The sequence below is a fragment of the Dipodomys spectabilis genome, unplaced genomic scaffold, assembly GCF_019054845.1.
Source record: "Dipodomys spectabilis isolate Male_0828 unplaced genomic scaffold, ASM1905484v1 ptg000167l, whole genome shotgun sequence".
In the NCBI taxonomy this organism is placed as follows: domain Eukaryota; kingdom Metazoa; phylum Chordata; class Mammalia; order Rodentia; family Heteromyidae; genus Dipodomys; species Dipodomys spectabilis.
In genome coordinates, this window is record NW_024870844.1 from 2,543,344 (window position 1) to 2,570,933 (window position 27,590).

General features: G+C 36.2%; 1 protein-coding gene across 1 annotated transcript in view; it reads right to left on the reverse strand.

The window, feature by feature from the left end:
* The window catches only part of Cdh8 (cadherin 8), a 346,195-nt gene that overhangs the window by 200,086 nt on the left and 118,519 nt on the right, over positions 1-27,590 (reverse strand). The window contains exon 3 of the mRNA XM_042693465.1: positions 18,604-18,898. Coding sequence (XP_042549399.1) covers positions 18,604-18,898 — 295 coding nt within the window. The remainder of the gene's footprint in view (positions 1-18,603; positions 18,899-27,590) is intronic.

Sequence of the window (27,590 nt, forward strand, 5' to 3'; positions counted from 1 at the left end):
AGCCCTCTACCACTTGAGCCACAGAGCCACTTCCAGTTTTCTATTGGTTTATTGGAGAAAGGAGTTTCACAGTTTCCTGGCTTTGAACTGTGATCCTCAGATCTCAGCCTCCCGAGTAGCTAGAATTACAGACATGAGCCACTGATGCCCGGCCTCATGTAAATCTTAAACATGCAGTTTCTCAGGTAATACCTCCAATCATCACTAAGTAATCATATTTTATGGTATGGTCCTTCAAATCTTTGGCAAGCTTTACAATTGCAGGGTTTCATCCATACCAGCTTATGTACTTCCTGGAAGACAGGGAAATCATTTATGGATGTAGTTTGCCTAGCATATTCCTTATATACAAATTTTATACAATGTGTTTTTTCCTAAGGTATGTTCATATAGCAGCAAGGGATTCTAGGAATACAAAGGATTAATATTAGTGAACTTTAAACGTATACTGAGATTTGTATATCTACTTCAATTTCTTTAATTATTTTGATTACAATGATGATGGTAACACATTTTTACTCTAGTACATGTTTAAAATGTTTCTGATATGTTCTAATACCCAATATATGTCAAGAACAAACAAACTCGAGAATAATTGTTTAGCTAGTCAACGTTTTCTGTGTAAAATTTAGTGGCCATTTACATACCTTTCATATTATGCTTATTTAATAGTTGTTTTTTTTTTTTTTTACCCCCCACCACATATTCCCTCCTCTCCCCTAGGTTTTTTTTTTTTTTTTTTTTTTTTTGCTATTTGAGTTATGGTTAGGAAATTAGCAGTTTTTCTTAATGCAAGGATTACAAGCACTAACACTGTACCAAGAATCTAGACTTAGCATCTTTTTGTCCTTTTAAAAAAACATTCAATTGCAAAATAGCATAGAAATCAAATTACATCACATAAATAAACTCTTTTAAACTCTGCTTTAAAACTCTTTCAATTTAAATACATCCTAAGGGGCAGTTTTAGAAATATTACAACGCCAATTTTTACCATCAGGTGTCCAGTGTCCATCTGCATGCTAAAGAGACAGGATGAAGATGGGCCTGTTGGCCCATCCTACAGAATGGGCATACACCCAATCTGATTCTAGGGTTAGATGGACTGCCTTTGTGCCAGCTCACCCTCTTCCATAATGCTTGGATTCCCTCCAGGGCCTGTCCCACCATGCATGGAGCCGCTGAACTGCACCTTTTTCAGAGCACCCCTCACCCCTGAAGATAAGCAAACAGGCTTATTGTAAGGTATATTAAGTTGGGTTTCATTAGGTAGCTGATGAAGAGAACACCACGCACTATTCAGGAGGAAAAGAAGCTTATTTACCGAACTGCTGCCCCCGCCATGCATGGTGGAGAAGCATGGCTGGAAAGGAAAGGGGGGTGGCAAGGTTGTAAAGTTCGTTTTTTGACATAATGTCTTGTACATCTCATTGTTGCAATGGGTCCACCTGTATCCCTATTTAAACAATTTGTTTTTTCCCTTCCCCTCCACAAAGTATCCCAACATCAAATACAGTGAAAACAGGGGTTATACTCAGAAAGAACGACATTGTCCCATTTGTTAGGATAGACGTGGAAAAACTACATTAAGTGAAGTAAGCCAGGCCCAAAGAAACATAGGCCCCATGGTTTCCCTTATTTGCAATAACTAGTATATGTCTGAGACAAGCAGAAACGGTGAGATAAATAGGCGAAATGAACCCCAAGATAAGGACTCAAATGTTTTTTTCTTTCTTGCGATTGTTTCTAACTTATTTAATAGTTTTTTATGTATCTTGATATTGGTGACTGCTACTTACAATAGCATAGTTTAAGATTGCAATTCATACAAATAGAAGATTATAAGTTTTCTTTAACATGACACACCCCAAGTAGGTTGATATCATATTTGATTCTAAACAAAATCGGAGAAGTGATCTCATAGGACTAAAGAGGGATTCTGTGCTGTCTAAGATGTCAAGCAAGGAGTTTCAGCAAGGCCCTCAGACAACAGAGAAGAAATTCTTAGGCATTTAGTTTATTTGCAGACACAGCTTTTATATCGGTGACTTCACAGTCTGCATTTTCAGGCATTCTACAAGTGCTTATGAAATTTATTTGATGATAAACCAGCAATGACTGCATAGGAAACAGGAATGTAAGGTAGTTTTGTTAAGTTAATTTTTTGGCTAGGAACAACAGTAAGATACAAGTGACGCACTTGAGAGACCTCTCTCTCTTTTATGGAATTATAATTGTCTTGTTAACATATAAATATTTACAGGGTCAACTACATATGTGCACAAACATATTTATTAAAGTATGCTATATGCAGGAGAAGGTTACAATGGTGTAACTCACTTGAATAACTACTTTACATTTTATAAAATGAAAACCAGGAAGCAGCAATGTATTGTGAGGGGCTGTGAGAACAAGGAGAGGGTAGACGAAGGACAAAAGGAAGGGTAAGCAAATGCAGTCCTAATATTCAATGTATGTGTGCGTGAAAATGGAACCAGACAGAATGCGGGAACGATGGGAATTGAGAGATGAGAAAGCATGATGAAAGGGGTGACAATGGTTGAGAAACATTGCATTCCCAAACGGACATGCTGAACTGAAATCCCATTAAACAAGTACTTAAGGATATGGACAAGGGAAGGGAAGGAAAGGAAGGGAAGGGAAAGGAAAGGAAGGGAAAGGAAAGGAAGGGAAAGGAAAGGAAGGGAAAGGAAGGGAAGGGAAAGGAAGGGAGGGAAGAAAGGCAGGAAGGCAGGCAGGCAGGCAGGCAGGCAGGCAGGCAGGAAGGCAGGAAGGCAGGAAGGCAGGAAGGCAGGAAGGCAGGAAGGAAGGAAGGAAGAAAGGAAGGAAGGAAGAAAGAAAGAAAGAAAGAAAGGGAAAGTAATAATGAGGTACTCCTGTTAGGCTTAAAGACTAGTCCTGACTGTTAGATGGACAATCTCTCTTGGCTTGAGATATATAAAGGCCATCTGAAACAAAATATTATTAATGTCATGTTCCAGAATCAAAAGACAAAAGAGCTGGTGGTGGTGAATATTAACAGAATAAATGAATGAAAGCATAGCTTGAGACACACATAAAAGCATCCATTGCATATGAGCCTATTTGCACAAAGTACAAACCAGTTGTCACCCATGCCATTAGGAAAAGGATTTTGGTTACTCTTATGAGACAAGTTACTGCAAGAGGTTGTAAGAATGACTTTTCAGAGTTGGTGCTATTCTGATTTTCATTCATCTGGTTTATGTAGTAGATGTATAGATGATGTATAGATATCACACATCAATGCAGAATGTTTTAAGAAATATGCATGGAGGACCAGAAAAGCAGAAATAACAGAGAAGCTTGAATGAACAAGGATTTCTGTCTGTGATACTGAAGGGAAAAAAAAACTAAGTCACCGACTTCCTTGGTGCTAAATCAAAGAGTTAGAGACAATGCTGAATTCCGATCACATCCCACAATTCCACACACTTTGCTGTGCAGTGGATCTTTAAAAGGCCCTCATAGGGCACCTGTGTAGCAAGTATGGTTGTAAGAACAGCTCTTCAGATGAAGAGTGACCTTTCCTTCATTTAATTGTGAGGTTGTAACTTGTCACACGTACATAGACGTGTGGAATTTGTTTGATATTATTTCACTGTCACCTCATGGTATCCGCAGCCCTAATGATTATACCAGAATAACATTTTTAAGTATGAAAGAGAAAGAAAAAAAAGTGATCCAGAGCTGATTATCATTATTCAGATTACTCTGTCAAGGTGAGAAAAAGGACAATAAAGACTTGCTCAGGAATGAATTTTGCCCGTTGTTTTTAGTCTTGATGATCCAGTTTTCCTTTAATAGCAATTTTTGAAAAGAACAAAAGAATGAAAAACCATAAGTTATCTTCATCCATGAATAGGATCTGTGGATGTAAAATGGATGGAAGGCTAACTTTGCAGTCGGCATGAAGAACTAAGAATGTTTCTTTTCTTATTCTCTTATTCCCAGTTCAAGCACAGGCTTGTTCCTTTTATAGGGCTGGTTGAAAGAATTCTCCTCCATCACACAATCTGGGTCTAACTTTCCTAAAGATTTAACTTCTCAGCTCACTGCTTTCATTTCTGCAGTGGTGGATGGAAGAGAAAGAAAAACCTTTGTCCTTTGCTCTTCTTAATATACCTTAAAATACGTTCAACACATTACTATTACTAGTTTCAAGAACATGTTTTATCCTGTGCAGGTGTGATCTTTCCCAGGAAACATACAAACGATAGTCTGTTCTGAAGTTCCACATGATAATAAAACTGCATGTGATTTTTCAAGGCACACATTTCTTCTTCTTTCCCCCTCTCCCCTGTTTTTGACACAGTCAGGAAGACAAATGTTTCTAAATCACCTAAAAGGTCATTCAAAACTCCTTTAAATCATTCATTTGCACAGTCATAGCCAGTGTTCATCACTGTGCTTTAAAGTTCTTAAGGAACGTTTATTTTTAAAGAAGAAAATAGGTCTCCTCCCTTTCCTGAGTTGTCATTTGTAGATAGATGAAGGTAAGGAAACCAGAAATGGGGATTGTCCTGAGGCTCAACAGGGTTTTAGGATGAGAGGTTAAAAAAAAATCAGTGAAGAAGTTTCACAATCTCTCTGTTTCCCTCTTGCTGTTACCCTTTCTACTTGTTCTCACTTTTATGAAGCCTACTTTTATTCTATTTGTCTAATATATAGTATGAAATATGGGATACCTACACCGTAGTCCCTAAATTTAGATCTCTTTTTGTTGATCTTTTGTGAAGAGCTTCGATTTCAATATCTGTTCTCTCTTCATGGCTAAAATTGGATATAGTTTACCTATGTCCCAAAACAAACAAACAAAAAAACACCCAGTGCAAACCAACTGCTGGAATCTCCTGTTGTCAACAGGGAGATGACAAGGTATAAAGAAATCCATACAGCAAGAGATAGGCAGAAGATCATTGGGTCTTTACTGTACCCTGAAAACAGATAGGTTCTCTAGAAGGGGTGTTGACCGAATGATGGTCGCTCTTGTTTTCATTCATTTAGCCACACAAACTTCCGAAGGCAGCAATAGACAAGACTGGTACTGATTAGTTGGTGAACAAACGACCAACTAAAACATTTCAAAGAAAAGTGACCTGGTTTGACCAGAAGGAAAAGAAGAGATAATCTTCCCGAGAAGCGTTTTTTAAGCTTGTCAAATTCATAGACAGGCTTCTTCCTTTCACAAAGGTGGTTGAAATAATTTGCCTCCATCACACAAACTGATTTCATATTTCCTACAGATGTAACTTTAGGAATTTAACCTTACTTCTACTAATTTATTTTAATTAATTTCCAAAGGCATTGAAGTCCAGCAATATATCATGATAGACTCCATCTATAAAGTGATTATTTCATAACTTTTCCCTAATCGACCATAAAACCTGTCTTTCTGCTATCCATATTCCTAGAGGTGAATTGAATTTTATGTGCAATTTTATGTGAATTTTATGTGTAAATAAAATCAAATTGAACTGTGTAAGTCTAAACCATAACCATGCATACATGTCTCTATTAAGTTTATTCATAAAATTGGAAGCAATTCAAATGTCCTTCAATCATGAATAACTAAGCTACAAAGAATGAACCTTGGAATAATATATAATAGCAAACTATCTAGCCATATGACACCATGATTCTAAGTGATTGCAAAGTACAATGTTAACAAATCACATAATTCCACTTTCATGGAATTCTGGAACATGAAAAACATACAGAGTAAATACACGGTGGATGCTGAGAGATCAGGAAATGAGAAAGGCCACTAGTTCATGCTCAGTGACTGTCTTCAGGCAGGAAAAATTTCCATATAATACTTCAGTATTATGCAATACTGCTGGATGAAATATATGCATTATGTCTCTATTTACCTTCCAAAGCCTATGGAACTTCATAGAATGACAAAATATATCCAAACTTACCAAACCAAATGAGGAGATTAGGAGTTCCCAGGATGGATGGCAAAGTATGACAAAACAATATAACTGGATTACTTACGTATTTTTATAATGTACTAAAGAGGATTTGGGGAGAAACAGATGTAAGTAATTTTGAGAGTAAGTAGAGTGCATAAAACTGACACCAGTAGTGACTGATGCAGCATTGTACTCGATAAAAATGATCCTCAGCTGAGTACTGGGGGCTCACACCTATAATCTTAGATAGCCAGAGGGCTGAGATCTGAGGGATGTGGTTCAAAGCTAGCCCATGCAGTAAAGTCTGTGAGACTCTTACCTCTAATAAACCACTCTAAAAAGACAAAAGTAGAGGTGTGGTTCAAGTGGTAGAGTGTTAACACTGAGCAAAAAAATTCAAGGACAGTGCCCAAGTCCTAGAGTTCAAGCCCCAGGACAGGTGATCCCCCCCCCCCCCCCCCCCGCGCATGCACGCACACACACACACACACACATTCATGTGATTTTCATTGCATTTGCTCACATTCATACTGTAACTAAACTTACAAGGAATGGATGGCAGGTAAGATGGTATAATAAAATATCTTTGTCTTTCCTCACTCTCACTATGAAAATACTGTCCAGTAGGGAAATGCATGCCTAGCATTCTGATCCTGATTTTTGACTTTTAACATCATTCCCCCATGAAAAAATAGATTTCTTAGGGAAATGGCTAATTCTAAAATTGGGCTAATCAATATATGAGATGAAACTGTAGCATCTTGGAGTTCAGTAAAGTAAGAAAGTGCACACACACACAAACACACAAGCACATGCACACCACAGATATAAAAATGCATACGGAAATATGTCTGTACATATATAAGGAAAGATAAATTATAGATTCATAGACAAGATAGTAAATATATAAATAAGTAGAGAGATATATTTGCAAAAATTATGAGGGCATGCCAAGGGGAATTGGACCCAATTGAATCAATTATCACTGTCAAAAACTGGAAGGGATGGGATTAAAATAAGAAATTACATTATATTATAACTCAAATGTACAACAGGGGTACAGACTATAATGTGGAAGCAAGAGAGGAACAAAGGGAGCGAGGGAAGGATGGAAGAGGGGAAAGGAGGGAGGGAGGAAAGAAAGAAAGGGAGGGAAAACGGATAGGAAGAAAAACAGAAGAATAGAAGGGAAAGGAAGGGAGGGAAGGAAGGAAGGAAGGAGGGAAGGAAAGGAGGGAGGCAGGGAGGGAGGAAAGGGGTTAGGGGAGGGAAGAGAGGGAGGGATGGAGGGAGAGAAGGAAATAGGGAGGGAAGGAAAGCAAATTTCTCCTGGAGGGCAAGAGAAATATACCTTATTTCTGCTGTTTGATATCTAGGAGTTTGATCCATTTCTGCTGGGCAAACGTGGGTAACCCTGAACTCTCATCTGAGCTTTTACTCTTTAACTCCTTTTAACTCAGATTTTTTTAAAAGAATGATTATGTAATAAATTAAACAGTAAAAGATAAACTACATCAAAATACTCTAGGTGTGGATGTTGGTTTACCAAATTCTAGACAGAAGTGTCTTATTTTGTCTCTGGAGTCTATAAATATGTTGAATCTTATAATATTTACTTTTATCAAAAGTCAAATTAATAAAGGGCCAGGATTACCTGGGCAGAATACCACATGGAGTTTTCAAACTTCCATCTATAATTCAAAACTTACCTTGAGTATTTTGATTTTCTTTGGGATAAGTACTGATTTGCTGATTTGAAAATACTTCTTAGTATTTCAAATACTAGAACATTTACCAAATCAGAATGGGCTGAATTTTGCCAAGCTCCAGTGGCTCATGCCTATCATCCTGGCTACTCAGGAGGCTGAGGATCATGGCTCAAAGCCAGAACAGGCAGGAAAGTTTGTAAGACGCTTGTCATCTCTAATTGACTACCAAAAGAAAGAAAGGGAGCTGTGTCTCAAGTGGTAGAGTGCCAGCCTTGAACAAAAAAAAAATGCCCGGGCACTGAGTTCAAGGTCCAAGACTGGTATGTGAGCTCACACACACACACACACACACACACACACACACACACACACACACACACACACACCACACACACACACACACACACACACACACACACACAGAGTAGCCATCTTATTTTCCTATGAGTGGCTCAGAATAAGCCTCTCTAGATGGATTGTCCATAAAAGAATTGCTCTAAAGGTAAGGAAATAGGGTACAATTTTCAGAGACATAATTCAATATATCCAGTTATAGAGACAAAATGTGATTGAATAGAAGATAAATTTCTGAGAGAGAGAGTCAACAGTAACACACTGTAATGTAGTTTAAGATAATTCAATAAAAATTGCAAGGGAGAAGAAAATTGAAAGAAAAATCAACAGAATTTAAGTCCTGGCTACTGGTGAGAATCAGCTTGCAAATTTTTGCTTAAGTGCTACATAGATGAAATGGTCAGGTTAAACACTCAGTTTGAGGTATATCATCTATGTCACCTCTTCACTTCAATGTGGTAAATGCTGAGTCAATATTATAAAAGTTTTAATCCTCTGCAACATTAATGCAAATTAAGAGACACCTGAGGGGCAGAGGTATGGGTTTGTAAAGGAAGCTGAGGCTCCAAATCAAATTCCATATGGGATGACTCCCTATCTACTCTGAGGTCATAAGCACAGAATGTTAAATTCGTTTTCAGGAAGCCCAAAGCTCAGCCATTTAACATTTATATATAACTTGTAAGGTATGTTTTATGTAATGTTCTTTTTTTAAAACAAAACATAATGATAACAGTATTACCACTTGCAAAATAAAGAATTTCATCACTTTATCTGATGATTGAGATCACGCTGATGAAATTTTATTAACTAGTTACTGAAGATTTCTAGAAAGAATTACAGAAAGCAATTACTGCATTAAAATAAAAATACTGAAATTACCTGACTTATGTTGGAAATGAAATCCAAAATAAAAATATATGTGTCATTATGATAAATAGTTCTGAAATGTCAACCATTTTTAAAATGACTATCAGTAACGTTTAAATAAAATCCTTACACAGTTCTCCCTATGTTAGTTTATTTCCTTTTTTGTGTTAGTTTATTTCTATATTTAATGAGGTAAGGTTTGGGGAAAAATAATTGTAAAATTGAAGAGACTAGGTGTATGACTTGATCCATGCCGTCATGTATTCTAAGAGTAGAAACCTATTAAGAACAACAAAATGGATGAATTATAATTTGTACTATCAAGACATTTATGAATAAACTGAAATCTTATAATTGAATTAGTTCAGAAGACTAATGTTAAAAGCAACAATGGATAGAACTATCCTGTTACCAGAGTTAAGCTAATAAGCCTTGCTTGTTTTTCCATTATTATTACCAAGGGTGCTCTCAGTACATCATGGAAATAACAATGCTTCTTGCAGGATTATGCCTTTTAGGATTCTCACTATGAGCTGTCACCAGTTGTCACATTTGGATACTCTAGTAATTTATAAAAGCCATGAAATATTAGAGAGTAGTCTGGGAAACACCAAAATCCACTTGACTTCATTGTAAGCAAATGAATTCAGCATATATATATATAAATATATATATATAGTTATACTATATGTATATAGTATATATACTATGTAAATATATATATATATATATATATATATATATATATATATATACATATACTATCTCCATAACCCTAGTGGAGGTTTAGTTTCTCTATGCCCAATACAGCATCTTCACCTTATCTGGAAGTTTTGAAACCACAGCTGCTATTGGCATTCATATCAGGTATAACAGCTGGATTTCTTTTGAGAGTCTTTATTTCATTCCTCATGATTTCCCACCCATGTTTTCCTGAAGAATTTCAATCTTGTTCATCACTCTGAATCAAACCAGACCCAAAAAAATAATCAAATCCATCAAGATATGTTCTATTCCCCTTTCTCACTTTGCATTTCTTCTTTAAAAAATAGAGAAAGCCTGCTGGATTCTTTTAAAATCTAGTCCAGAGGGAAAAAAAGTCTGGCATAACCTATAAATTATGAAAAGGGAATGTGTTAGGTTTAAGACAGTTTGTTAGTGGTAACATCCTTTGATCCTTTAAGCTTTCGTGACATGCATTGTTTCTTTAATAATAAAGAAGAATAGGAGAATGAAACTCTTTAATGAATACTTTGGGCATAGTCCTTATTTGGGGCTGAAATATTTACGTGGCAATGAGAAGAATAACAAGCTAATCCATGTAAGTTGTAGTCATCACGCTTTGCAATTCACTTTCTAGAATTTGCAAATTTCACTATTTAACTGCATGTTAAATCAACATAGACTTGCCTAGTATTCTTGTTAAGTGAGTGTTTCTAAGGCTTTTGTAGAGGAATATTCTGTAAATCTGTAGCATACTTCTTCTAGAAAATGGTTTCAGTGATCACATAAATGTTTAAACCTCCCTAAGTGCATATAATATGAATTAATCAAATTATGACATACTAGCATTTTTAAGGACAATGAGGAAAACAAGTTTGACCTTAATTTGGTGTTTATTCAAGGCATGTACCATTTTTTTAATTGAAAGTAGTTATCTATTTCAAATACTATTTAGAAAAAAAGATGCTACCTATCTTCTATATGGTCATAACTAAATAAGTGTATACAGTGTTGTATAAATTTTTTTGTACCTCTATTCCTGACAGGCTGCCTGTGGCCTGAACAGTTCAATCTAAAAGCCATTAGATGTGGCTGGACAAGATAGGAGTCCATCTCCTATATCCCAAAGGGGAGAAAGGTGGAGGAAAGGGAGGATAGCAGATAAATATTAGTGTGGTACAATATGGTGCTGGGTACAAGGAGAAAATGGACATAAATTCTGACAAGGCTGAGGTGTGGTCCAATTTGCAGACACACTGAGCATTAAAAAAGATAGAGATTTCATATTCATGTAAAAAGAGAAAACATATGCTTTGTAATCAGAATTCTAGAAGTGAACTCCTTGTTTCCTGCAGTTAGAGTGGGTATGAGGTTCCAATCATTACTTGACACATCATCAACTACTGGATTCCATAAAACAACAGGAATGTATTCTCTGTGCTTATCTAATTAAATGTACGAAGATCCTCATTCCATGAAGGGTCAGTCTGTATGGTCCTGAGTGGACAAGACATTTTAACGAAAACCACTCCACCCTGTATAGATAAATATCCCTGCGTTGTTCAACTTGCACTGTGACTTCTTGATGAACAAAACATACACCTATACTCTGACATTTAAGTGATATTGTCTCTGTATAAATGACTAATTCTTAGACTAATCTAGAGGAAGAACAAAATGAATCACAAATACTCAGTTGGACCCAAAGTTAGAGTCAGCTTCAAGGTCATATTATAGCCAAGGTGGATACAATTTAAACATCAAGATGAATAGCTAATCTATTATAAGTTATCAAATCAAGCCACACAGTAATTTAAAATTGCAAACTAATGTAAAGTAATGCAGAAAGTATGTGGAATGACAGAGTTTAGGGAAGAACTATTTCACCTCTTCACAAATAACCCAGCCATAGAACTTCAATGGATATTGAAACTTGATGTTCATAGTTTGGTGATCAATAAGGTATTCATGAGGGCTCAAAGTATTATGAACAAAGGGAAAAAATAATTTCACAAGAGAGGCATATGAGAAACACCTCCCTAATTAGGTGATCAAAGTTATTGTCATTGACAATGGAAAAAAACAAACTCTTGTACAATATATTGTAAGTCAATGACTTATTATTTCTGATAATCAGAGTTGTCAAAAATATGTATTGTGAATCTACTCTTAAACAAACACCAGACGATTCCTCATGAAGGAATACTACAAAATAATTGTTCTACAATTGTCCAGGTCATCATAGAGAAGGAAAGGAATTGAAGACTCATTCCAGATTGAAGAGATCTAATGTATGTGTGATCCTGGATAAGGTCTTTTATTCTTTTTAAACATAGAAGGGGAGTATTGGAACAGTTGGTGACATTGACTGAAGCCTACCTATTTGTAGCAATGGTGTGTGAACAGTAAATTGATCATTTTGATAGTTGTACTGTACAAAAAGTTATGCATGGTTGAGGGGAGTATTTGAGTTTGGGGAGGGGGTAGACAAATGTCAGTGACTTACCCTCCCATGTTTTAAGAACGATCCATAGACTATGCTCACTACTTTTTCTCTATGGTAAAATTTAATGTAAATTAAAGATAACAATTCCCTAAGTAAGTAGTGTATATTTATATAAGCCTCTTCCAAAAGAAAATTAGAAGATGTTTACTATAAAAGGACACATTTGTGAAGATCAACCATGATATCAGTGCCAAGAGCAGAACAAAGGATGTGAATAGCAATAGGCACATTTTTTTCAGTAGAAAATATCTGAATTATTATTTAATACTTATCACATTGTTTTGTTCCTGAATCTTCATTCAAGAAAAGCTAAAGTCACCTGTACATTGTATACTGATTTTTGTTATCTATTCGGTGATTAGACTTTGGAAAGCAGTAAGATTTGTGTGTGTGTGTGTCTGTGTGTGTGTGTGTGTTTAACATAGTTATGTACTAAGTCATTTCCTGACCTTCTACTGATAGTTCAATTACTATTTTCTTTGGTGAAAAGCATATTCTCCTTTTGTACTCATCACCAGGAAACCCAGGGTCAATTCAAGCTGCTCTTTTTATTTTGAGGGGGGAGGGTTTGGTCATGGGGTTTGAACACGGCCTGGATGCTGTCCCTTAGCTCTTCAGCTCAAGGCTAGTGCCCTACCACTTGAGCCACAGCACCGCTTCTGGTTTTCTGATGGTTTACTGGAGATAGGAGTTTCACAGTTTCCTGCTGGGCTAGATTTGAACTGTGATACTCAGATCTCAGCCTCCTGAGCAGCTAGGATTACAGGCGTGAGCCACCAATGCTGGGCTTTTCTCTTTGTCTTTATCCTTAATACACTAACAACTCTTCATCTGTAGCCATTCACCACAGGGCTCTTAATTAACTATTATTGTTATTGTAATTTCTATGTGATGTATTGTTCTTACATGTTTAAAGTACTTCCATTTTAACTTAAAAATTATATATCTTACTCAAATTTCTTTTGCAACTCTTCTCTCAGTTTTCCATTAAAAATTTTCAAAAGATGCAGACCTCAAATGCTCTCCTACCTTTAACGTCAATAATTGTGATGAATATGAACCATAGTTATGCCTTTCATATAAACAAAATTTTCTGGAGATATCAAAGATCAGTAGAGCATAATAGTTAAACCCAAAGGAGGTAGCGCCAAATGTCTGGACTTTTATCCAGCCCTTGCATTTAATATCTGGCTTTATATTAGCAAGTATTATATTCATTCTGCTGATTAAAATTATAAGTCATATCACTACTATTATTATTGCTACTAAAGTCATTGCATTTCTGTGGATGCTAGAGGCATTTAACACAGGTTCTGTCCTCTAATAAGTGCCCAATACATATTGATCATCATTGGAGGAATCTTGGATGCCCAAGAAAACTAAGAAAATATTCAAGGCCTTTTTTCCTATAACTATGTTAAACAAAACAATATGCCTCTGATTTGAAGTACTATTTTCTTTGTCATCTCTACTACTATCTGCACTAATAATGCTATTTTTCATAAACTAATATTTTTTCCAGGTTGTGAATTTGTGAAAGAAATTTATATTTTACTGAACTGGTTTTCAATGACCATAGTGTGCAAGTCATTTAGACAATTATTGAATCAGGAAGCATGGAAGAAAATCACAATGAAATTGTAGTAAAGTAACTAATATTTTATTAGGCATTCATTCTATGTTCTGTCAAATAGTTTTGAAATACGATCATTAAATTTTTCAAAGCAGATATAGAGTTAGGGATTATTATTCACTATGCAGAAAAACTAAGCCTGCAATGGAGTTTGTCACTTACAAAGTGAAGGTCAGAGTTGCACCTAAATATCCTGAACATCAGCTCCTATGTCAAATAGATTATTTTATCTGGACCTGGGTGTAGGCAAACAACATGAAAACATATCTCACATAAATCCAAAGTATCATTAAAATGTATATTAAGTGAGTCTGAAACAATGAATATAGGCAGACTTTCTCTGAAAGAACAAACCTAGTCAACACTGCTAAGTTGGTATGCACTGACAAAATCAGAGGAGCTCACATTCTTGTCTTTATGCAGTGTTGCTATAAAAGTAAATTCTCATCAAGTTCTGAAGTTTGCAGTGGAATGTACAAAAACTGCATCTCCAGCTTCCCAAATTTATCTGCCTGCCATTTGGGCAAATATATGTGTGTTTGGTCATGACAGCTTGACAACTGGCAGATAGCTCTTGAACATCACGTTCATTTCCATTTAATCCTGGCAAATTTCTCAATTAGAATTTTACTTCTCACTTTCTGCACAATGAAATCCCTCAGTCCTTGCTGGCATTCCTCAGGGCATCCAGGTGCAGGTGCTGGCATTTTTGCAGTAGCAAAGGAAGAAAAGTAAAAGGAGGAAAAGGGGGAGAGAGGAGACAGCCTGAGAGAGGGTAGTTGTAATAGGGAGAAAAGGGAGACAGTAGCTGACCTTCATCCTGATATTCACCTTCATGGAAAATGAAGGGAATAATTCATACTTGACAATAAAATAGCACAGCTGCCTTGCTTCCTTGAACAAAAGATGCTGGAGTCAAGCAAAAGTCAGACACCCCATGCTTAAGATCAATGCAGGACCGAAGGCACAAAGATACAGAGGGGAACAGATTAATAAAATAATTTTCAAAGCAGAAACAACAACCAACCATGGAAGATACGTTTACTTTATAGCCTTCCTTCCACCCTTCCACCTGTATTTTATCATCCAATTTTCACACAATGATAGGAAGGTAGGAATTATTATCTTTTCATGATGGCTAAGGAAATGAGGCAATAACATAACATCCCCACACTTTAAATTCAAGCAGATCATAGCAAATGCAATAAAGATTCAAGGCGACACTATGATTTCAATATAATCTCTGGTTTTTGGAAGACAAGTCACAGCCTAAGGTTTTAACAAATTTATATGTACATGTATGTATATATGTATATATTTCATATACATATAAACTTACAGGCACACATAACCATTTACATCTGTAGCTACCAATATGTTTTTAAAGCTTTTTGTTAAGTGGAATGGTTTGACATTTGCAGAAGTCTTCCAATGTATTTATCATGCATATGACTTAAATATACAGCAAAAGGAATCTCTGACACATTTACCATCAACAGGTCGACTTGCTATTAAAATGGAGGAAATACCATTATAATGAGACAAAAATAGAAACTTCACTGTTCCTCATTAATTAGTAATTTGGGTAAAGTTTGCTACATGTACTAATGGTGACAATAATTCTTTAGAATCAAATTATTGCAATCTGGGTAAGAAGGATGAAATAAAAAATTCATTGACTTAAATGATCTGATGAAAGAAAGAAGGAAGAAAGGAAGCTAGGAAAGAAGGAAGGAAGGAAGGAAGGAAGGAAGGAAGGAAGGAAGGAAGGAAGGAAGGAAGGAAGGAAGGAAGGAAGGAAGGAAGGAAGGAAAGGCAAAAATAGAGAATGGAAAAAGATATAGTGTTTCTCTGGGTGGGGTTGTACATTAGAAGCTAAAAGAACAAAGATGGAGGTGGCTTGCTTATTTTGTGTGTTTCTTTTCTTATGGTGTTGCCAAAGGTGGAGAGATAGTTTCTTGCTAGGAAATCATAATAAAAGTCTCTCTAGAAAAGTGTCATTACAGTCAGCCATTGAGGAGCAATTCAGTTTCCATAAGCTGAAGAAAAAATAGAAATCCTTGCACAAGAGGTAAATAAAGTGGTATTCTGGCAGGAGAAATATATAGATAGGATATGAACAGCTGAAATCACATCTGAGTTTGCTGCTGCAGCGGATGTACCTACCAAAGTCACTTTATATGTTGGTAAGAAAAAGATATAAAAAGAAGTCAAGCTAACACATATCTCCCCTACCTCTGCCCCAGCTTAAACCTACAAATATTTATTCTAAGTCAAGCAAACATCTAGAAAATATAAGGAAATCTTTTCTCCATGATACATACATGTATATGTTAAGAAAATAACAAGATAAGAATTGAGTATGTTATTGTTTAGGTTGCAGAGATTACCCAGTGGGAGACATGAGGAGCTGATGACCAAAGAGTGATCATGAGATGCTACAGAGACTTGACAGCGAGAAAAAAAGCAATCATGTCTCTTATATTATCAATATGGGATTTCATAATGGACTGGGATCTCTGACAAAAGGGTAGAAGTGAATGGACAGGGAAAAAAAAAGAGTTTACTTAGGAAAACCAATAGATTTAAGGTTAGAGTTTGCGCTTTCTATGGAATTTCCAGGTTAAAAAGATTCAAACAGACTGGGCAACAATGGCTCAATACCTGTAATCCTAGCTACTCAGGGGGCTGAGATCTGAGGATCATGGTTCAAAGCCAGCCCAGGCAAGGAAAGTCCTTGAGATTCTGATCTCCAATAAACCCCTAGAAATCCGGAAGTGGCAATTTGGCTCAAATGATAGCATGTTCACTTTGAGCTGAAGAGCTCAGGGACAGTGCCCAAGCCCAGAATTCGAGCCCCACAACCAACCGACCAATAAATAAATAAGTAAAGATTCATACCATCAAGAACACCATCTATGTCTGGTACTGGTGGCTCAAGCCTGTAATCCTAGTTACTCAAGAGGCTGAGATGTGAAGATCATGATCCCTGAGACACTTATCTCCAATACACTACTCAGAAAAAGCCATAAATGGCTCTGTGGTGCCAGTAGTAGAGTGGTAGCCTTGAGAAATGAAGCTCAGAGACAGTGCCCAGGCCCTAAGTTCAAGCTTCAGGACCAACACAGACAAAAGAAAAATGCCATCCACAGAGTACACATGGCTGAACATGGATTGACCAAGTTAGAGAATGGAAGGGAAGAGGGAAAAGCTGAAAGAAAATAAAGGAAAAATCGTGAAGGAGAAGGAGGGAAAGAAGAGAAGCCTAGAAAAACAGGAAAGGAAAATAACTGTGAGAAACAAAACACTCATAAACTGTGACAAAATGAGAGAATCACATTCAAAGATCATGACTTTTTGTAGAAGCAGATGTGATCCAGAGGGGATCAAACCTCATTGCTGATATAAATTAAAATGCTAAGAACACATGGGATAGGGAAAGGAAATTCTGTGTCATGTCTGATAATGGGCACCACATTGAGCCTTGAAAACTCCAATCAATACTTTGCTTTTATTTTAATCTACAATAAAGTTTTAAGGGATTTTTCACCCCACATATTTCTTCTTGGCGTTCTTCCCTATAAGTACTTGTAATTTTCCTGAGAAGTTTGAATAGGACTCTTGATAGGGATTTTCTTGGCAGATAATTTAATGTCAGATGTAAGGTCTTGAGGCAATGAATAGACATGTTTTTATCTTATCCTGGCCTTCAGTTTATATCTTCAAGTGTCAGCATGCTCACACACTTCTAATGTGTATAACTATGTTCATGTATCTTAAAGCCAACTACTTATATAAAAATTATTTTTATGTTATCCTCTGAATCTAGCATCCCTACTTTCATCAGACCAGGAAAACCTTTAGAATCATTCCTTTGATCATATAATGTTTGGGGTATAGCTTTCTCTATATCAAGGTTGGAGCTTGGGGATGAACAAACAGATCCAAGAATGAAAGAACAAGATTAAAACATTTAGAGATATGTATTGCTTTCTCAGAAATGGAAAAGATTAGTTGATGACTCAAAAAATGTGAGACTGGACACATGGTACTAATGGCTCATGCCTAGCTACCCAGGAGGCTGAGATCTGAGGAGCATGCTTCTAAGCCAGCCTGGGCAGAAAAGTTCCCATGACACTCATCTCCAATGAACCACTCCAAAACCAGAAATGGTGCTGTGGTAGAGCACTAGCCTTGAGCAGGAAGGGATTCAGGGACATTGCCCAGCCCCTGAGTTCAATCCCCACACTGACAAAAGGAAAAAAGTGGAATTGGGTTAGTAATGATAGGCTCTGAAGAACTGTTCTGAAAAGAAAATGTGCCCCCCCATCAGAAGTGTCATTGGTAATATGAACTGTAGAATCCACTGGAGGCTCAGCCTACCAGCTAAATCCAACATCTAACTGACAGCAGACCTAAATGGTTTCCCACGTCTATTATGTACCACATCTGTATGAATATATACAAACAAATAATTAAACATGAAGCAAATATCAATAGGATTAGCTTGGCATGTTGGAACAAATCTTGATAATTCTGTCTCAGCAACAATACTCAAAGTACAAGTCTATGAGAGGAATACAAATTTTGCCTATTGAAGTACTGTCATGTAAGGAGAGATATTTTAATAAAAACTGCTTCTCTGTCAGGTCCTATTACTAAGGGACTAAAGCTATTGAGCTGTGGAACTTAAGCCAAAAAGGAGGATTTGGAAATGCAAATGTGAGATAAAACTGTAAAAAAAAAAATAAGTCTTTTATTCAACAAGCACCATTGCCCATTCTTGAAGCCATGAGCTATTTATTGCAAAGATGAGTCTTAACAATTCGATGAAATTGAAAGCATACATACCTAAAATGGACATCTCTGGAACAGTAGCATGATAGGGTCCATTAAGAAACTCTGGTGCATTGTCGTTGATGTCTTGAACTTTAATAATAAATTCAGAAGGTGGCTCAAGAGGTTTGTTTGTCTCCCAGTCCACAGCCTGAGCTGTTAAAGTGTACTCAGCCTTTTCCTCTCTGTCAAGTCTTTTTATAGCATGGATATCTCCAGTTGCATCATTTATTTGAAAGATTGTCCCAGCTCCATCACCTGACAGGATATACTTGATTTTTTTACTTCCAGGATCCAGGTCTGTGTGTAGCTAAAATTAAAAAAAAATGGCATTAATTAGTGATGGAGAAATCTGCAAAGCTGTTGTTTATTTGTTTCCTGTTTGACCATTAAATTGATTTCTTTCCACAATGTATCATGAGTTTTCTTTAAGCATAGATGTAAGAAATAGTCTATGCAGTCATTCCAAAAATAAAATATAGTGAACTTCATAGTAATAGTAATAATAATAATAATAATAAGCCAAAACATTCTTAAGAAAGTGCTCTGATTTATGGAAAATTGACACAGTATCAGAATGAAGACAAAGTCAACAGAAAGCTACCAAGAAATGTGAATTCATTTTCAACTTACCAACATGTGCACTGAATATTGTCCTTATTAGCTACTTGGGAATTACTAGGCAGTGACCAGACTAGATATTTCAGTGATTGTGTGTGTGTGTGTGTGTGTGTGTGTGTGTGTGTGTGTGTGTGTGTGTGTTGGTTCTGGGGCTTAAACTCAAGGTCAGGCTCTGTCCCAAAGCTTCAGTTTTGCTCAAGGCTAGTGCTGTACCTCTTGAGCCACAGCTCCACTTCCAGTTTTTGGGTGATTAATTGGAGATAATTATCTCATAGACATTCCTATCTTGACTGACTTGGAAACAAGATCTTCAGATCCTAAATAGAATGACAGGCATGAGCCATGACTTATTATATACAATCATTTACTTACACACAAACAAAAATGGTATTCTAACAATCAGATTTATAATAAAGTCTTCTTATTTTGGTTTGTTTTGGGGTTTTTTTGCTTGTACTAGGGGTTCTTGGACTCTATCACATTATTCATGCCCTCTTCCCTATTATCTGCTTGGTATTCTGATGATGCAGTCTCCCGTTCTTTTCTACCTATATTGTCTTTGAACAGTGATCCTCATAATCTCAGCCTCCTGGATAGCTATGATTATGGCATGAACTATAAGTATCCTGACAAATCTTCTAAATTATTTAAGGCTTTATTAAAAATTTTATTTAATTCTTAAAAATATTATTTAATTCTTAAAATTCTTCTGACCCAGGAAAATAATTCCATTTGAGAGAAAAGAGCATTCAGGCCAAAATATAGGAGCATATTTAGTAAAATTAGAATTCTCTGGAAACTGATAACTTTTCAATGAGTATCGAACTCCATCTCAGGTGACAGCAAAAATATTTATAGATTAAATATTTACTGAATGTGTGTATTTGGCAAACATTCTATATGAGATGTGTGGTCAAGATCTGGGATAAATATAATCCCTACTTTTATAATTCTCAAGAGGGAGAGAACTACGTTGTGACTCTCACATTTTAAGAATAAAATAAGAATATAAAATGTGTAGGTTCCATTTCATGAAACACAGTTCAAGTGTACATAGTATGAGTTTAACTCAGTTATTTAGCTGCCAATATACTTCTAGTTACTGCTTAAATATTTATCCCTCAAAAGAAAAAAAAAGTATAACTATCTTTTAGAAAGAAACTCCTAGAAATTCTAACAGCATTGTGTTCCCTTGGGATCCATTTGATTCAGAAGAGTCTCTATTGTTTTCTTCCCCAATTTGAATTATATTTAGTGCTTCAATAAGCGAAAAGAAAAGATTATAAAAAAGACATAAAATAACAACAAAGAATCCAAATGCATCTAGATCTCCTCTTCTGAATATTTTTAAAAAATGGAATGCAAAGATTACATCAAATATTTATTGAATCTTGAAATGTACCCTTTTCATTTATTGAACTAAATTTATGAACAAGAACAAATATTGAAATGCCACTTTATCTTAATGAATGTGAGATTATAATTCATTAATATGATATTAATCCCAAATTAGGATCATTTTAATTTATGTGCATTTTAACATTTCCATTAGCATTTTTATTAAAAAAAGAGTAAATTTGAATAATATATAATTCAATGGAGGCTTCCTTTCACATGCAAGTCATTGTGCAGACAGCGAAAACATTGGCATGTGCTACACTTGCCCATAATTTTAATAACAAATAAAACACTCAAATTGGTCTTATTGTTAGAATTTATTTGTGCCCTATTTCCTTTCCAATTACCAATAACTTCTGATTTGTAAATTGCATTATCACCTCAGCTTTCAACAAATATTTTCTTTTAAAAATAAGTATGGGGAAAGAATTAAAAAGTATAGATAAGGTTAGGCAGGGTGGTTCGTAACTGTAACCTTAGGTACTCAATAGGTTGAGATCTGAAGATCACAGTCTGAAGCCAGACCATGCAAAAATGTTGGGGAAATTTGTCTCCAGCTAACCAAGAAAAAAGAGGAACTGAAAGTTAGGCTTAAGTGGAATGGTGTTTCCTGTGAGTGAAAAAGCTAAGCAAGAACTTGAGGGCCTGAGTTCAAGCCCTGGTCTTGACAAAGACTAACTAACTAACTAACTAAATATGCATGGATATTTTTGAAATAATAAATCACAAAGTTACGATTCAGCTCTAACGATACAAATAAGAGAACATATAATTTGTTTAAGCTTCAGGTCCTTGGCCTTGTTTTGGGGGATGAAACGTTCACCCTGCACAACTGACTCTAGAATCTGAGACAATCCATTTACTTAAAAAAAATTTAAATGGGAGTGACAAAAATTAAGTGTCACAAGTAAAACCATTTTCTCTTTACAACATATTCAGTCTTATAAAAGCAACTGAAAACACTTTGATTAGCCCATTTGTATCCTAAGTGCAAGAAAATTCCCCAAGATTCAATTCAAAAATAGTTTTTAAAGGTATACCATTCAGGAAAAAAATTAATTGAAAAATGTAGTAAATATTGCAATCATTGTCTTTATTTTGCCCCAGAAATCAATGTTTAGCTCACCTCAGTAACAGTCACATCCTGAAGCTAGTAATCTATCTATCTATTTAGATAATCTATCTATCTATCTATCTAGATAGATAGATAGATAGATTTTTTTTTTTGTCAGTCATGGGGCTTGAACTCTGGGCCTGGGTGCTGTCCCTGTTCTCTTCAGTGCAAGGCAAGCTCTCTACCTCTTGAGCCACAGTGTCACTTCCGGTTTTCTAGTGGTTTATTGGAGGTCAGAGTCTCACGGACTTTTCTGTCCGGGCTGGCTTTGAATCGTGATCCTCAGATCTCAGCCTCCTGAGTAGTTAGGATTACACGCGTGAGCCACCGGCGCCCAGCTGCTAGTAATATTCTTGAAAGAGAATTTCTATATTCATTTTTGTTACTATTTGTAGAAATCTCTCTTACTCTCTCTCCATCTCTCTCCCTCAAACATAGACATATACACAGTCCTACACATATAACAAAGATTCACATGCTAATTTTTTAAGTAAACAACTTGAAATTATGAGGAAAAGATAGAGAAAATGAAGGAAATGAATATATCAATGGTCAAGAGAGCAAAGAAACAGACTGCTGTGTCTGACAGAAGTGTTTGAGGTTTATGAAGAGAAACTGCTGTTTCATAGTTGTTCTGCATGTCTTTCGGAACTTGCTCACTTACTGCCCAGTACTCCCTCTTCATTCCGCCACCAAAGACTCTCTGAGATTTTTGAGCTAAAGAATCCCCACGTGCACAGAACATGCATACACCAGGCCTCATCAGGATGTCTGAGCATCATCTCTCCAACATCGGCTTCTGCTAATTGGGCATGGCAATGGTCATAGGTAAACCAACCTGTATGGGCAAGATTCCTTGAGTTGGCTGTACAGTAGTACAAAGGGATTTCTTCTGTTCAGTCAAGAAGCATGTAGAGAGCACTGCATGCTCTTTTGTACCTTGAATAATTCATTAAGACTGGAAAAACAATGATAAACAAGATGGATCTGGTTTCTCCTATTATAGATGCTGCTCTATGGGAGGTAAACCTAAATAAAGATTTTAGGAATAGAGACATTATTTATTGTTTTTGTTATTAAATTTATATATCGTTTGCTACCTTTTAGAATGTTTTAAAAATACATTGGTATGTATCGTCACAATGAATTTGCAGTTATTATTTCTGGGGATAAGAGATACACAATTTGTGGGCTGGGAAGGTGGCTCAGTGGTAGAGCACTTGCCTTCCATGCCTGAGGTCCTGGGTTCGATTCCTCAGCACCACATAAGCAAAAGACAAAAGCCAGAAGTGGCGCTATGGCTCAAGTGGTAGAGCACTAGCCTTGAACTGAAGAGCTGAGGGACAGCGTCCAAGCCCAGAGTTCAGGCCCCACCACCGGAACCCCCCCCCAAAAAAAAGAGATGCACAATTTGGAGCAACAATGAGAGCAACAAGGTCTCTCACTGTCTCTCAAAATAAATCTTGAGTTCCTAGAATCAGGGCTGCTACATTATGGAGCAGAATCATGAGTACCACTCAGCATACCCTCACCATCTTCCCTGTGTTTGCACAACACCTCTCAATTAAAAGGCAAGTTTACACTGTAAAAGTCTTAAGAAAATGCATTAGCGTATCATTCTCCTTTGTATTCCTTCTGCTTAGTGATGTGTTTGTCATATTGTCAAAGCTCAGTAAATATGTGTGAAAGGAAGTGAATATGAAAGGAAGGGAAGGAAAGAACACTTCTCATTTTATTGGCAAACCAATGATTAAAGGAGGAAGCCAATGAATTTAGGAAAGGGTGAGCTAGGGACATGGAACTCTGATCTGGAGTAAACGCAAACGTTCCCCAAGCATATACTCAAAGTTGGTAGCAAATGTAAGAACAGTAATATGGTAAAAAGTTAATGAGAAAAGGAGGATTCACCAGATGGAATGATATATAGTAGATAAATATTGGTTGAATTGTAGATGCCAATTTTCTTGTCCTCAGACATTACTGTTCTCAGAATCAGAGTAAAAACCTGAATCTCTGTCACGGTTTTGCATATGTATGATCATGAAAATATATCCCTTCTTTGCAAAGAACATCCTCTAGGCTCTGAAGTAATCCTAAACTATGGGGCCTGAAGAACAAAAATTCTTCTCTGTGAGTGTTACTCATATGAAATTATGATTCAGTTTCCAATGAGGATCAGACCAACTCTTCTGTCTAACTCTTACACTAGAATAAGATGAGGATCAGGACTGAGTCAACTGCATGGTGATCTGTTTCATTAGCTGAACATGGGGTAGCTCTGGTACCAGAAATTAGTTTGAAGATGTACTCTCTCTAGAAAGCATGAGAGAACATCTTGAACTTTCTATCTTCTCAAGAAGTTTCTAAGTTCTGGGGATGCAGTCAGCATAGTTGCGAACCAAGTGATTCACAGAGATTGCTGAAACACAAACCTCTGACACTAATCACATTTTTTTTAATTAATTGAATCACACTTGCAGAATATTTAACAAGCTGAGCATTCTTGAATGAAATGTTAGCACTGCTTTCTTGTTATCTAGTGTCTGTGAGAAGAACTATGAACTATCAACCAAAGGGTGAAAATACTGTAATTCTTGAATCACAAGCATTTGGAAATAAAGATAAGCCAGATGATTTTGCCACAATACATTTTTGATTTATAAGTTTGAGATGATAAAGATGCAGAACTTTAGAACAGACATACACTCAGAGCTGGCTAAGTGACAAAGACGGTAAGGGAAAGGGCATAGAGGGCAGACAAGTTATTTTCAAGATTCTCAACTCTTCTTCAGCAGGACCAAGAGTTAGTCACTAGATATGCTCACATTGACCTCTAGTTCACAACAGAACATCTCAACAGAGGATGCTGAGCAAACATTACATGCACTCTTTCAAGAAAAAACAAGTGAGGTCCTATGTATTGTGCTTATTTAGAATTGGACAGTCACTTGTCTTTGATGCCTTTGAGCTACGTGAAGCACCATATCATGGTTTTGGAATGTGTAGGAGGCCGAAGGCCACCATACTGTACTGCGTAAATTTTAAAATGTCGTTATATGCTAGCCAGGTCTTACTACTATAGTAAAGCTAAATAATTCAATTTACCCTTCAGTCAGTTTCTCCTTAACAGGTTTAGAAGCTAAATTTCATCATAAAATGAAAGCTATAGAATAGACATAAAACTACTCTAAGATTACGGAAAAGATCACGACAGAAACACACAGTTACTCTTACAATCACATATTCCTAGGAAATAGGAGGTTGGTAAAACAATGACAGTAATCCAAGTAACATTCACATGAACCAAATAATCCTTAAATTTGGTTTAGGAAGGGAAAGGCTAAAGAAGCCACAATCTTTGATTAAGCAAAAAAAAAATCACATCATCCTACACTGCATATTATCTGTGCTTCAGAAAATATAAAATGTATTCTTTAAAAAAAAAGTACTCTTACATATTATTATATATGTTTTCAAATGTTATGTACCAAGCCAACATGTAGCTTTCTGATAGCTCAGAAATGTCATCTTATGGCAGCCTTGTGAGTTTCTCATGTGAGTATTGTAGAATTTGACCTGGTTCAAAAAATAGAAAATGAAAGTAAGTTTAAGTGAACTTCTGTTTTTGTCTAAAAACACAAGCCAAAAAGGGAAGATATTGCCCTTGTTTCTTTCTTAAATGGTAAGTTCTACAAATATAGATGTTCTACGTGCATTTCTCCTCAAAATTACAGGCAGCAAGCACCATACTTGGCACGTACTAAGTAATCATCAAATCAAATTCATTTTCTGGCAGAGGGAATGCCTTCATTCTCTAACATTTCTTAGTGATTGTGTCTGTACAGTAAAGATATTGACTTTCGTAAACTCAAATAATTGATTTAATCTATTCAGGCAGATTTCAAATCACACATAGGAAAAATAAAAGCATCTTCAGTCCTTTACTTTGTAACTGAGTACCTGTGAACACCCAGCATCTACTGTATTGACACTCAAAATGTGAACTGACTAAAAAAAGATATGCAAAACTAAAGTTTACTTGGGGCCTGAAAACATGAATGAGATAGCAATACATCCCTTTTTCTTTCTTATGATCAAAAATCTGTAGATTTGTTAGTTTTCCCAACCCCTAAGCAATAGTACCTGTCCTAGCCTATTAAAAGTTTTAATAGAATACATAAACTGGAAACTGATGGCTCACATCTCAAATCCCAGCTACTAAGGAGGATGAAATGTTGAGAATCATAGTGCCAAGTTTGCCCAGGCAGAAAATTCCTAGAGAATCCACATCCAATTAACTAGCAAAAGGCTGGACCATAGCCGTGGCTGAAGCAGAGAGCCAGCAATATGCAAGTAAGCTAAGGGAGAGGTGCCACAGTATTGCTACATAGGCACACACACACACACACACACATAGGCACACACACACACACACACACACACACACACACACACACACACACACGCAGAGGTTCAAGACCAAAAGTGATCTTTATCAAAAATAATCATATTTTCAAGTTTTCCCCATGAACATTCAATTGGTACAGGACTGTGTTTGTAGACAGACAAATAGATGGAAAAGGAGATGAAAATGACATGATGTATAGGTAATTGATATTCATCCTTTCTTCTATTTTTCAGATAGTTTCCTTTTGTAGCAATAGGCAGGCCTTAAACTCTCCATCCCCTGTCTTTACTTGCAGAATGCTGGGATTACAGTAAAACCACAGATAGCTGAAGTAATTTTTTACTGAAAAAATGCATAGGTAAATGGAAAGTACTGATGAGGGTGTGGCTGTGAGAATGTCACATGTTGTTTTCTTTAGAATGATATAAAACAATGGATCTAGCATGAATTAAAACACCAGAAATGAAGTTAGACAAATATTTACCCTATATTAGTTTCCTCTTGTAAAATGATTCTAACAAGGCCACCATAACCATAGTCCAAAACTTTCTTATATTGTGTTAAGGATAACATAAAAGTGAAATACTATGGTTTTTTTGTTTGTTTGTTTTACTGGTCATAGGCCTTGAACTCTGGGCCTGGGTGCTTTTCCTAAGCTTTTGTGCTCAAGACTAGTGCTCTACCACTTAAGCCACAGCTCCACTTGTAGCCTTTTATGTTTAACTGGAGATAAGAGTCTCACAGACTTTTCTGTCTAGCTGGCTTTGAACTTTGATCCTCATATGTCAGCTTCCTGAGTAGCTAGGATGAAAGATGTGAGCCATCAGTGCCAGCTTTTATTCCAAATCTTATTCAGACAATTATTGTGTATACAGTGCCCATTTGCAAATAGAACTTAATATTCTATCAATTTAGAATTTGATGCCAGTAAATTAGATATACCATAAATATGTGCCTATAAATATGCACACATGTATGATTATATGGGTTTCTTTCATCGGTTTCCAACTCAACAAGACTTACAATCTTGCTAAAAACGAAATGCCTTATAACAATACAAATGTTAAGAAAACATAAAAATGAAGATTTTTACTACTTCACAGTAAAGTTCTATGGAAAAATTCTCTGTCCTGTGGTAACCATTGTGTTAATATTTTTTGAAAATGATTTGTTCCATTATTTAATCATAAAAATAATCTTTTCAAGTTCACTGCTACAGGCTGAATTGTTTTCTCTCCAAAAAATCTAGTACATTAGAATAAAATGATGGCATTTGAAAAGCGGGCCTTTAAAGAAGTGATTAAGTTAAATTGAGGTTATTAGATTGGCTCTAATCCAATTTAATGGCACCATAAAAAGCAGAAATCTGGACACACTGAGGAAGACAAGGGATTCACCTGCACAGTGGAAGGGTAATATGAAGACACAGAAACAAGTTGGCCAGCTACAAACGATGGAGTA